Source organism: Misgurnus anguillicaudatus, chromosome 8 (assembly GCF_027580225.2).
Source record: "Misgurnus anguillicaudatus chromosome 8, ASM2758022v2, whole genome shotgun sequence".
Classification (NCBI taxonomy): domain Eukaryota; kingdom Metazoa; phylum Chordata; class Actinopteri; order Cypriniformes; family Cobitidae; genus Misgurnus; species Misgurnus anguillicaudatus.
Window position 1 is genome coordinate 10,246,453 of NC_073344.2, and position 13,655 is coordinate 10,260,107.

A 13,655-nucleotide genomic window follows, 5' to 3' on the forward strand; every position below is an offset into this window, starting at 1 on the left:
TCTACGTACAATTGCCAAAGGAGAGTGGTTTACGTCAGTAGACCTGAAGGATGCCTACTTCCACATCCCTATAGCTCCACACCATCGGCAGTTTCTGCGGTTTGCCTTTCATGGGCGTCATTTCCAGTTCCGAGTGCTCCCATTCGGTCTCTCCCTTTCCCCTCGGGTGTTCACCAGGTGTGTGAGGGCATCCCTCTCGCACTTGCAGTCGCGGGGCATGAAGATTCTCCCAAATCTGGACGACTGGCTCATCTGGGCGCCATCACAGTTTCAGGTGGCACTGGACACGTCGTGTCTTCTCTCTCATGTGGCCCGCCTGGGCCTCCGGGTGAATTTTACAAAGAGTTGCCTGGTTCCATCGCAGGGCACACTTTTTCTCGGGATGACTCTCGATGCAATCACCATGAAGGCTCGCCCATCACCACAGCGGGTGGACGACATCCTCCGCCGCCTCCTCCTGTTTCGGGGGGGGCAGGCAGTTATGCTATGTGGAGTTTTTGTGCCTCCTAGGGAAACTCACAGCTGCCGCTACCGTGATTCCTCTAGGACTGCTGTCGCTGCGTCCCCTCCAGAGGTGGTTGCACGGCTTTCATCTAGATGTCAAGTGGCACCGGCACAGGAAACTCAAGGTGTCACGTCGTTGCCTTCTTGCTCTGGCCCCATGGAGAGTAAGGTCATTTCTCCTGCAGGGCATGCCCTTGGGTTCCATCGCATCTCGTCGGGAAATCCTCACAACAGATGCTTCCCTCTTGGGATGGGGTGCTGTGTGGCAGAATCGAACAGCTCAGGGGCTGTGGTCTGTGCAGGAGCGCTCACAGCACATCAATGTCCTGGAACTGCGGGCTGTGCACAAGGCATTGCAGGTTTTCCTTCCCTTCCTGGGAGGCCGGCATGTGCTTGTGCGATCAGACAATGTCTCGACTGTGTCTCACATAAACCACCAAGGAGGCACCAAGTCTGCACCACTGCTGCAGGCATCCCAGGATCTCCTGCTGTGGGCAGGGCCACACCTGGCCAGCCTGAGGGCGATGTATTTGCCTGGGGAGCAGAATCAGGCGGCAGACTTACTCTCCCGTTGCAAGCCTCTGCCGGGGGAGTGGCGGCTTCATCCGGATGTGGTCCTCAGCATCTGGGACATCTTCGGCAGGGCAGGGGTGGATCTCTTTGCCTCAGAGGAATCGACCCATTGCCCCCTTTGGTTCTCCTGGACGGAGAAGAGCAGCCCTCTGGGCCAGGATGCTCTCGCACACGATTGGCCAGAGGTTCTCCTCTATGCTTTTCCACCAATCCCTCTGATTCTTCCAACACTGCAGAGAGTTCTCCAACACGGTCACAGGCTACTGTTGGTAGCCCCCTTCTGGCCGGGAAGAACATGGTTTCCACTGTTGTACAGTCTCTGCAACGGTTCACCGTGGCGCCTCCCAGACAGGAGGGATCTCCTGTCTCAGTTACGGGGCCAAATCTGGCATCCCGATCCTCACCGCCTGCAGCTGTGGGTCTGGTCACTGCAGGGCCCGACCCGCTGCTGACTGAGTGTTCAGATGGCGTCTGCAATACCATATTGAATGCAAGGGCGCCTTCTACCCGGGCGCAGTATGAGAACAGGTGGCGGCTGTTTACTACATGGTGCTCAGACAGGAATGTGGACCCTGTGCACTGTTCAGTTCCAAAGATTCTAGAGTTTCTCCAGTCACTCTTGGATGGCGGCTGGTCCCCGGCTACCTTGAGGGTATATGTGGCAGCCATTTCCTCTCGACATGCTCGGGTGGACAACGACACGGTGGGGTGTCACAGATTGGTGTCCCTTTTTCTGAAGGGTGCATGGCGGTTACGCCCCCCACGAGCACAACGCGCTCCAGCCTGGGATCTACACTTGGTGCTCGATTCCCTATGTTCACCTCCCTTTGAACCCCTGGCTCAGGCAGAGCTGAAGTGGGTCTCTATTAAGACTGCCTTTCTCCTTGCTATCACGTCAGCGAAACGTGTTGGGGAACTTCATGCGCTCTCTGTGAGTGACTCATGTTTGAGGTGGAACTCCGATGGCTCGGGGGTTACCCTGTGGCCGAATTCAGCTTTTCTTCCGAAGGTTTTGTCATCAACCAACCTTAACCAACCTATCCACCTGGCACAATTTACTCCCCCAGAAGGGGAGGACAGATTACAGCTGCTGTGTCCCGTACGGGCTCTCAGAGCCTACGTTGTCGCGACTGCGAGTATAAGGCAGTCAGACCAGCTCTTCCTCTGCTATGGTGGTCCTAGGAGGGGCTGTGCTCTCTCCAAACAGCGTTTGTCTCATTGGGTGGTGGATGTAATCACCCAGGCATAGAAACGAGGTGGTCACCCCCTGCCATCCGGGGTGAGGTGCCACTCTACCAGGGCAGTCTCAACTTCATGGGCGGCCCTGCGCGGCGTGCCCCTGGAGCGCATCTGTGAGGCGGCATCATGGGCATCCCCGAGTACCTTCTCCAGGTTCTACCGGGTGAATGTCGCAACCCCCCATCCACTGGAGGTGGTCCTGTTGCCAGACTCTGCGCTGTCCTCTCAATAAGGTACGTGCTAAATTCCTCGTGACTTTTCTGGTATGTGTCATCCAGTGCTTAAGCACCGCCTCTGGCGGTCAGTAGGGATGAAATAGAACGAGAGTTACGTATGTAACTACGGTTCTATGAATCCCGGATGACCGCCAGAGCGTTCTGTCACTCAGAATTCCCGTGTACTCGCGAAGTTATAGACTCTCCGTAGGCATCAGGGGTCACGGGTGACTTTGTTGGTATAAACACTCGACCTGCGCATGCGCGAGATGGATCATTCAGTGCTTAAGCACCGCCTCTGGCGGTCATCCGGGATTCATAGAACCGTAGTTACATACTTAACTCTCGTTTCTAGCCCTTATCTGACGGCATAAAAAACAACAACTAACCATAAATATGCTACCTGTACCAAGAAAAGAAGGTTTATCTAACTGAGTAATACTAGCACAATTAGTTAACTCAACTCAATTTTATTGCATTCATATTAAGTAATGTTAGTGTGTTCAATATACTTAAAAAAGTTTGAAAGTTGACTCAACCTAAAACTTCCCATGCAGTCACTTGCCTCACTTTTTATAAGTTAGATCTAGGTATTACTTTTTACAGTGTGTGTATATCAAATTCAACCAATGGTGAGGCTTAACAACAAAGACAGGGTGACGCAGGGGCCAGGAACTATATTGCTATCTGAAATATGGTTTTCAAAGTGCAAGTTTTTGATAAAAATGCCTTAGTTGTCTCTGTGTAAACTACTTAAACGTGAATCTGTAATAACAGTGATGTCATTAGCAATGTGTGAATTCAGTTTATAGACGGTTTCATTGGAAGCACACGCATTGTTGCGGTTACAGGCCTGGGCCAAAGTTAACTTCCAGTCTGTGTTTGTTACAGTGGTTCCCAAACTGGGGGCCGTGGCCACGAAATGGGGCCAGGGGGCCCCAGTTTTATGACATTTTATAAAATATATTAATTTAACATGAATTCTGTGTAATTAAACCTACAACAAATAAGGCTACTAACCAACAGCACTACTTTCTATAATTTACTATGTTTTGTTTAATTACAATGTTACATTTAAGAAAAAAATCATACATTTTCTTTTGGGGGGGGGGGCAGCGATGGAATGCACTGTACACAAGGGGGGCCATTGAGTGGTTCTCAATATTATTTTCTGGGATGTTTCTGATTTGTAAATCTATAACTTGATAAGATTGTTTAATTCAATAACATAATATTAGCCTAGTTTGGGATTATGAGGTGCGCTTTGTGTTTGTTTATTCTTAATTCACGAGTATGTGTGCATATATACAGTGTTTGTTTCATTGCACATTTGGGAGGTGGCAAAGCTGCATTAGTCCAGGGCCCCACAAAGGCTTAACACGGCACTGGCTGGAGCCATTTACTTCCAGTCTTTGTGCTAAGCTAGGCTAGCAGTGGGTGCGTCAGACAGAGTTATGGGATGCATGGAGAAGAAAAGGGTATGTAAGGACTTATCTAACTCTGGGGGATAAGGTGAATAAGCTAAAGTCCCAAAAAGTCGGCGTGTTCCTTTAACATTTTATACATTATTTTTACACAGTTACGTTTGCTCAGTTTAGTAACTAATACCCTTCAGCTATGATTTGAACTATGGTCATTTACTTGTTATTTATTTTGCTTGTAATAGAAATAATCTTCTCTACAGGGACCAACAACCGTTTGCTTTATGTTGTTAATGTTAAAATACTGCTCTATATGCCATTTACTGGCTTAGCAGACGTTAAACAGTAGATTTAGTTGTCTTCTCAACTTTGTTTTTGACAGCATTGTTGTGTGTACATTTATTATAAACGCTTTTAAGGTTTTCAATATATCACTGTTGGGTAAGCATAGCCTAAGAATCTAAATTAATGACTCAAGCAAACAGAAAGCAATGTTTGGACCACTGAAGACTGAAGGAACTACGCTTTTTTTCTAGCATATGCATGGATGCTTACAGATCATTTCAGTTCAGAGGGATATTAAACACATCTTTCTTATCCACCAAGTATGTATACAAATAAAGGTATTATGACTAAACATCAGTGTTTTCTTAGTGAACTGTTGATCCCTGTGAGGAGCTACTGATATGAATCCAGACACATGACATTACTGATTTAGATCAAGAAGACACATTTTTTTAAAAATTGTACAGCAGATCTGTATTTCTGGAAACATCAGCTGACATGTAATGCCAAGCAGTGACAGTGGTATGCTATACCTGACCTATGACTATTTTAAACAACATATTTCTTCTGATTCTTGCATAATTATTAGGCATGCAATTTTTATGTCCACATACCAAGTTGGACTACAGTAGATTATACTGCAAAAATATTAAAGTCAACCATCAAAAACAATTATAAAGTGCTTTAAAAGCATGACACAAATAGCTCTCTATGACATTTTATGAAATATTTTATCAAATATTTCCCAGTGAGACATGCCCCAAATATAATCTTACTGCTCCAATAAATACCCAAATCTCCACCTTTATGTAAATATTTATTTTATAACCGGTTGACTAGCCTTACTGTCACCAATTTGGAAAGCTTATCTTAGGATAGCAATTTGACCCAGATCACAAACACCTGTATGCATAGTACTGAATTACAGGAAGTAAAAACAGGAAGCAGTTCCACTTCATACATGTAATAGGACACTGTCCTTATGACAATCCACAACATCTCTATGGCTGCGTCCGAAAACTCTAAATTGCTGCCTTCTGAGGCAGCTTTCCAAGGCAAGAAAGCATCAAGGCATGTCCGAATTCAATGTTAGGTTTACTTCATGTCTCCTGAGATACCTATGCATGGGCGTACAATAAGAATGTGATTGGTCGAGCCTGGTCGAGTTCGAAAAAATAAAATGGCGGCCAAAGAATCGACTGGAGCACAAATTTAGTGTAAATAAAGGTATATTTTCACTTTTTACACCTTTTAATTGCATTTCTAGCGAGAAATTAGTATTGTAGTTTTCAAATATGTGATTAGTTTTCACAAAGGCGCTCTCACGCTGCCTTTGATGTGTGTCCGAAAGTCTTTCTCTGAGCTGCCTTCATGCCTCCGAAGTCATTTCCTCATGAGGCAGCGAGGCAACATGTCACTGCCTTGAGTTTTCGGACGCAGCCTATAAGTCTCAGTCAAGGTTTGTCAGTGATAAGTCACTTACAACTTCTCTGCACTAACATTGGGCCTGTAATGAAGCTTCTGGGTTAGTTAGTCCTGTCCATGCGACACAGTAGTGATATCCTGCATGGATTATAAGCAGTGCGTGGGCAACCGGGACTCATCTGCATTTAAAAGCAAATCCAATCCAGAGGGAACTAAACGAGTGTAGAAGGAAGATCAGGCTGAACCCTGTGGCCTGTGCACCGTGAGATCTGGCCCGAAGACGGTTGCGATCAAGGGCGTTGTTCCACGCCGCCCATCAAAGACCCGGCATACAAAGACTTCAACTAACTCTTTGTGGCAAATTGAAGGAAATCGCCTCTAACAACTCCACTGATTTATCCTTCATTAAATCAATGCATGGCAAAATCCCGCAGTGACATGACTTATCTATAATTTCATCGCAACCATGTGAGGGGCACAAAGAGATGACCACTAACAGGAGGCTAAAAGACTACATTGAATAGAGACAGGACTTTGTTTCTGTACCTGGTACTTCGGAGTCTGTGCAGGTCTTGTCACCGTCACCATCCTCCTGGCCATCTGCGTTTTGCTGGGTGTGCTGGAGGCTGAGTTTGTGGCAAACCTCAAAAGCCTGACCCACCGTTCTGACTATCCGCATAGCTTGGCTCTAAATAGAAATATATGAAATACAGCTCATATGTAACACAAACAAAGACATTTTGTTGCACCCACTGACTTTTATAGTAGGATAAACAAATACTATGGAAGTCAATGGGTAGGGGAGAGAGGGGCACAACCTAACGCTTTTTGGTTTTGGCTTAATCATTCAAAAAATATTTGAGTTTGATTAATTATATTTTTACACAAGCAACACACACATCTCTGCTACAAATGAACATTTGAAATTTGTTTCTAGTACTTACTATTCTTGGACAATTACACCAAACGTGACAGAAGTGAAAACGTTACAACTTACCCCATAGGTGGGGTTAATTGTAACAGGCAGGGGGTTAGTTGTAACACTTGCTAAAAATTACGTTTTCAAGCAAATAATTTAATACTATTTTGTCTATACTTGAAGTGGATATTGTTTATATATCTATCTATAATAGACAAGTATCCACACTGTATTCATTCATCCAGCCCTTTTCTAACAATAGATCAATTATAAATGGATGCAAATGTCAAAATATGTGAGAAAAAGCAGAACAATTATGACAAAACTTTTTTTATATGTGACCCTGTCTGTAATAACCATACTACAGTTTCAAAAATCTAATTCAGAGATAATGAGCATCAAAGTCTGATTTTAGCCATTAATTTCATTATGATTTCAATCTTTGACGTGACCTTATTTAATCAATATTAAAGATATGAACAAAAATAAATTTGCACATTTCTTTTGTTGGCAGCCAGCAATCATTCTTGCCTATTTAAAACAACGGCAAGAATTACGCTAATGTTAGCTTTCTTCATATCGTAAGTCCTGAGGGGTTTATGGTAACACAGCATTACAATTAACAATTAAAAAATGGCTTGTTCTGGTTCTTCATTCTGATTGTTTGAAACGCGTTCTAAGCCATGATAAAATACCCCAGTAACCCCACGGTTCAGAGCGCTTTACAGAAGTATCACTGCGCCACTGTTGCTACATACTGATTTATGAAAATAAACACCACAGTCTTTAATAATTTTTTAATTTTCTACATTTGCACAATTATGGTAATATCCAGATAAATGTCAATAAATATTGTTGAGTCATTCCGTCAATAAAGAGAAAACGTTCTCTGAGTTGTTTTTGTCTTAAATTTTATGGCTCTTATTTGTGTTTTATTTTATGAAATCCTGCTGTATATGAAGTAACCATTTTATAAAAGCAATAAGTCCCGCGAAGGAGTGGGGTTACAGTGCATTTTATAACAGCTAAGGGGGTTTTTGGCACTCCGCTTCGTGGGTAACAACGCCCCTTAGCTGTTATAAAATGCACTGGTAACCCACTGCTTCTTGAGGCATATTGCTTTATTACATGCCACCAAAACACTCGTTCATCAATAACTCTCTGGAAAAACAATATACTTTTCAATAATTTGCGGGAGATCGTCTTTTGGCAGCGTGAAAAAAACAAAGGAAAAACAAAACGCTCAACCTTGTGCAACAATGTAAACAGTCCGTGTTACAACTAACCTCGCTTTAACCCCTACTGTCAACTGTGTGTTAACATCATTTATTAAACATTTATATTTGTGTGTTTTACAAATAAACTCATACAGGAACAACATGAGGGTGAGTAAATGTTAGCAGAATTTTCATTGTTGGGTAAATATTTCTTTAAAGACAACTGTAATTAAATGATTCCTGCCTGCAGTTTTGCCCATTTTGGCTGTCTGCTTTTGTTGCACGCTGTAGTTCAAATATCTTTGGCCTAATTTTACGATTTTACACTTCAGAACTGACTTAGCACATCAGTATTGCATTTCAAGACCAGCTCTACACCACTAAATCCCCCAAATCAGGAACACTTCAGGAACAAATCCTGTTAAGGTTGTTAGTATGGTAGGTTCAAAAGCAAACCCCCATATTATCAGCACACTGCAGAGATATTCACTTCATTGTGGCATTTAGCTCAGAATGTCAGGTGAGGACCACAGATAATATGTCAGAACCACAGAGGAGGTTTAATGGCTCTGGGTGTCTAGAGGAATTCAGGCTGTTAAACATCATCTTGCCACTTTTTCGCACAATTACTTCACTGCAGTGTTTTTTGGATGGTTTGCAAGGTTGCATATCAATCTGTGTGGCACTTTAGGGGGTTTTAATTAAACAACTCGTTATGGCTTAAAGCCAGAAAAACACAGGAAGCAAAAACAAGGTAAAAAATGTTGTTGGAACTTTATTTAGGTCGTCATAGTCGGAAAACTAAATCAAAGGAAATCAAACAAAGATGTTTTTTTATATGACTCACGCCTGTTCTGTAATGAACAATGACTGTATTTGATTATCTTCCCACTCTCTTAATTTTGAAACATATTTTAGCAAGATAATGGAAAATACAGAGAGGCTTCCAAAGACGTGAGAGACAAAAGGCTTTTTGATATAAAACTAGGGATTTCGGAGTCTAAGACTTTATTACAGTGTGAATTTGTTTACAGATAATGTAAATGCTCAGAAGCTTAAAAGGTCTTGGGTACATTGTAAAAAGATATGTTTCAGTCTACATTCTGCTGGGTTATTTTTAACCCAATGCTTGGTTATTAACTCTGTCCAGCGATTGACGAGTTAAATTGTCAATTAAGAGAAAACGCTTCCCTGCCAATGACAAGTTTTCCGGTAATCTGTATTTCCGCTATTATAAACCAGATGGCGCTCTTACCCAACTTATAAAACCCTTAGGGCAAACAGTTCAAACTCAGTGTATGTTTTGAAGATCGCTCTGAATCTGAATCTGAGCTCTATCAAAATTTATTTCACACAAATGAACTTATTTCAGCTTTTTGCTAAAAATTTTGCATTTTTGAAGAAACCTACCCATATTTGAGAGGTAATAAAAAGAGAACAAATGAAGGTAGGGTGAATTTTTTTTTTTTTGAAAGCAGAGTCTCTTTTTTATGAAAATATATTGTACATTATGTTTATATATTTAAAGAAGAACATTTTCTGGAAGGCATTAAACTTTTGTGAAAATCATAAAAAATGCTGCTGCTGCTGGCAACTTTTTTTTAAATGCTGGCAGGGAAAGAGTTAAATAAACCTAAGCAACCACCTGTGAGTTAAACCATATACTGTAAAAAAAGATGGACGACGCGACGTCGCTTCCATCCATTGTAAAGAATTTAAGCCAAAAATGTCAAGACTATGGGCGCTGCCATGTTACGTAAAATTGTCAGTTTGGAGCCAGTGCATGCGCAGAAGGAATCTGTGGAGCCAGAGCGGTATCAAACTTCCTCCCAAACGCTCGCGTGTCCAATTCAACTGGGCCAATCATAACGACACGCCCTGTTTCTATAGCATCAAATTACTAGCTATAATGAAACTTATCACAAAAATGAACCATTGAACATATATCAGCATGATAACAATTACCTTAAAGCAGTGGTTTTCAATTCCAGTCCTCGGGCCCCCCCCTCCCAGAACATTTTAGATGTCTCCCTATTAGGGGTGGGCGATAAACTGGTAGACATAATTAACCGGTAGAAATTTGTCAACCGGTAGAGATTTTGGACTATCGCTTCTATCGAGGTTACGTGCCCACGTCACGCTCCTGTGCGCGTGGTCGCGAAAACGTAACGTTTGTACACGTATTTAAGCACTGCAGTTTTAAAACAAGTTATTTTAAGCCATTGAAACACAGACAACAGATCTGTATGCGTGCGTTCTTTCTGTGTGTCAGGAGCGGACAAGTCGCGCAGCCGCTGCTTTTTCTGTCTGTGAGGAACGCGCAAGTCGCGCGACTGCTGCTCATTAAGCTCGCGAGCATTTTTCCCGCTTTATTGGCCTTAAATACATATATGCGTCAAAATTCCCGTCTTTGCAAGCATCCTCATAAACACGACCAGTCAGGTCTTAAGAGAAAGTAAACAGCTAAAACAGAAAGCGCATGTGTGACAGTGTATTGGATCTGGACGTTGGTCTTAAAGGGGAAGTTACCTAATTTTGCTCCCGTTGTCACTCGTGTTAATCAAACAGCGTTGAGAGAAAATCTCTCACTGCTCCTGATTAAATCACTTTTCTACCTTAAATAAAAATATGTATAGGCTTATACATACATGCATAATTATTTATTATCATTCTTATATGACTGTTTATCTTCAGAGAGCTTGAGTTTTGTTTGCTTTTTATCTTCTTTCTATGCTTGTATATGTTTTTTTGTGAGAAGTATGAACATTTCTATGGTATTAAAGATTTAAACCTTATTAAAACATAAAAAACCTCCACCGTGATACATATCGTTATCATGATATAAAATTAATCCTATCGTGATAGAAGATTTTGGTCATATCGCCCACCCCTACTCCCTATATAAAAACACCTGATTCCGATCATCAGGTTGTTAGTGTGTTAATTAAGGAGCCGATGAGTGAAATCAGGTGTTTCATATAAGGAGAGATCTAAAACATTCTGGGAGGGGGGGCCCGAGGACTGGAATTGAAAACCACTGCCTTAAAGGACCAAAACCATCTTTCCAGAAAATTTTATTGGAAGTGTAAATATTTTTATTTATTTATTTAGAGACTCGTTCGTTTGCATGGAGAGGGCGGGGTTTATGACTTGTACTGCAGCCAGCCACCAGCTGCTTCACTTTCAAGATGTTTGAGGCACACCCAGTTAAAGGTAGGGTAGGCAGGAATTATCTAAAAAAACTTTTTTACAAATTTGTTTAAACTGTCTTTATATACAAATACATAATTAAAATGTAAGTACTCCGAAAAAGAGAGTATAAAACTCGAGTGTCTGTAGACCTCTCACGACTGTTTTAAACACAGCTAATTATTTCCATTCGGGACGAAATAAATGATTGGCTTGCGCGATTATTACTCTCTCTCGCAACCATGGCACCACCCCTGTTGCTACGGGATCTGCCCACACATGCGCACACTTGATTGATTTGAACGTGCACGAGACACTCTAGGAAGAGCAAAAGTATGGCAGAGAAAGTGCATTCAGAACTCACAGAAAGTGCATATCCAGTCAGCGAAGGCAAACAAGGCAAAAAAAGGAATAAACGAATCAATCAAACGAGAGTAAATATCACATGGCTTTTCCTTGAGTCGATGATGCAGTAGCGGTATTGTCTCCGGAGTGTAGTCCTCATCAGAGTCAACAATGCTTTCATCACGGAAACTCTTCCATGCAAAACACTGGCTTAATAGTGAGTACTAAAAGGCATCCTATCTGTTTATATTCATAGTGATAAAGTTAGGTGTATTATTACATGTGATTGTGACTTGATGTTATTACATGTACTGCGCTCCTTCCTCTCTGCTTGTCTGAGGTAAATCCTTCTCCCAGCAAAGCTGTCGGTGTCGCGCGTTCATGTGTTTTGGGGGCGTGGCTTTAGAAGAAACCCAGAAGGGAGGGGTGGAGTGAATGGAAAAATGAGCTGTGTTTAAAACAGTGGTGAGAGGTCTACAGACACTCGATTTTTATACTCTCTTTTTCAGAGTACTTACATTTGACTTATGTATTGATATATAAAGACAGTTTAAACATATTTGTAAAAAAGTTTTTTTAGATAATTCCTGCCTATCCTGCCTTTAATACAACCCAGCATTGCATTGAAACCGGCCAGTATTGGCGCTTTTCCATTGCATAGTACCCCACGGTTTAGTTTAGTTTGGGTCGGGTCAGCTCACCTCACTTTGGCGTGGTTAGCTTTCCATCTAGTTTAGTATCACTTCAGAGTGGGATGGATTATAGGTGTGTCGTTATATTTGCGCTGCCTACTGCTGTGACATCATACAAAAGAGAGAGTGTTGTTGTTGTATATTCCCATACATTTATTTATTTCTCAGTCCGTCACAAAATTAAAATTGACCACCACAAATAGATGTTGTACATTGTGTTTATCACTACCTCTGTCTCACATGACAGTTTCTGTTCAAACACCCATGGCGTCAGTCGAAGGCGCTCTGCTGAGCCTCATTGAAGTTGCATTTAAGCATATATAATGCTGACGTGCTCGTCGCGATTGTTCCGCTACAAACTGCAAGTCCCTGCAAATCAGAGACTGTGGATGTTTTATATCGCTAAAAGGGAGTTTGGGAACTTACAGCAGAGCACAGATGACAACATGTTTGCTCGCGACAGCGCAAGCTAGCACTATAGGTAAAGCTAATCTTTTACATTATAGCGATGATGCTGGTAGTGACGATTCTCTCAGACCAATCAGTGATCGACAGTGTTTTCGCAATGTTGCAATCATGGAATAAAAGTTAGTACTATGGATGGAATTTAAATTCATTTAATTTAATAGAGTTGCACGTGCTGTTTGTAGTTTCTATGATCACAAATGCAGACACGGTTTTATGTTTAAGTATGGGAAAGTTACTTTTAAAAGTAATGCATTACAATATTAACTTACAAAAAAGTAACTCATTGCGTTACTTAGTTACTTTTCATGAAAAGTAATGCTTACGTTACTTTTTAGTTACCTTTGCATTACTTTTTCTTGGCTGAGGCTTGATCTCTTTCAGGCCTTGCAGGTGTTTTTTATGACTGAAAAGTTCTGCATTCAGAAATTCCATATTTCATCACAAAAATGTTGAGCTCTGGCCTGCCATCTCAGTTTCTGACTCAAAACTGTTCCCACACAGGCGTGTACGCATAGAGTGCATAATGTGACAATGCTTAGTTTAATTCAGTACATAATTTTTTTATCGAATTAATTAAACTAAAAAGTAACTTGCATTACTTTTTTGAAAAAGTAACTTAAATATTAATGTGTACATTTAAAAAGTAATGCGTTACTTAACTAGTTACTTCAGAAAAGTAATATTTTTACGTAATGCGCATTACTTGTAATGCATTACCCCCAACAGTGCTTACTGATACATTTTCTGGGTCAGATTCAGTCTCATATTGATAAGGTAGTAAAGACGATATTATCTCCTTTCAGTAATGCCTTAGGAGCTGATTTTCCACATCAGCATGGTAAGGTGCGTCACATTTCCGTTTACACACTTGAGGTATTCGGCCAATCACAATGCACTGGATAGAAAGCCAACCGGATCACACCGCTCTTTCCCAAAACGATGAGCTTTGTATGAATCGATGCATTACAAAACGCGGGGCATAGAGGAGTTACAATAATGTAAGGTATGTGGAAAATAATGCGTTTTTAAACAATAAACCAAGCAAACACATTACATTACACAAAATAATGTTCTTTTTAGCAAAAGAATATTGGACCTTCAATGAATAATACAAACAAAAAGAAAATAAATCAATCTCTATCTGGTAGTATTTTTCATCTAAC

The 13,655-nt window shown here is 41.5% G+C and overlaps 1 protein-coding gene across 1 annotated transcript in view; it reads right to left on the reverse strand.

Annotated features, from left to right (window-relative positions):
- Window positions 1-13,655, reverse strand: part of nos1apa (nitric oxide synthase 1 (neuronal) adaptor protein a) — a 194,069-nt gene that overhangs the window by 76,405 nt on the left and 104,009 nt on the right. The window contains exon 6 of the mRNA XM_055214413.2: window positions 6,209-6,350. Within this exon, the coding sequence (XP_055070388.2) occupies window positions 6,209-6,350 (142 nt within the window). The remainder of the gene's footprint in view (window positions 1-6,208; window positions 6,351-13,655) is intronic.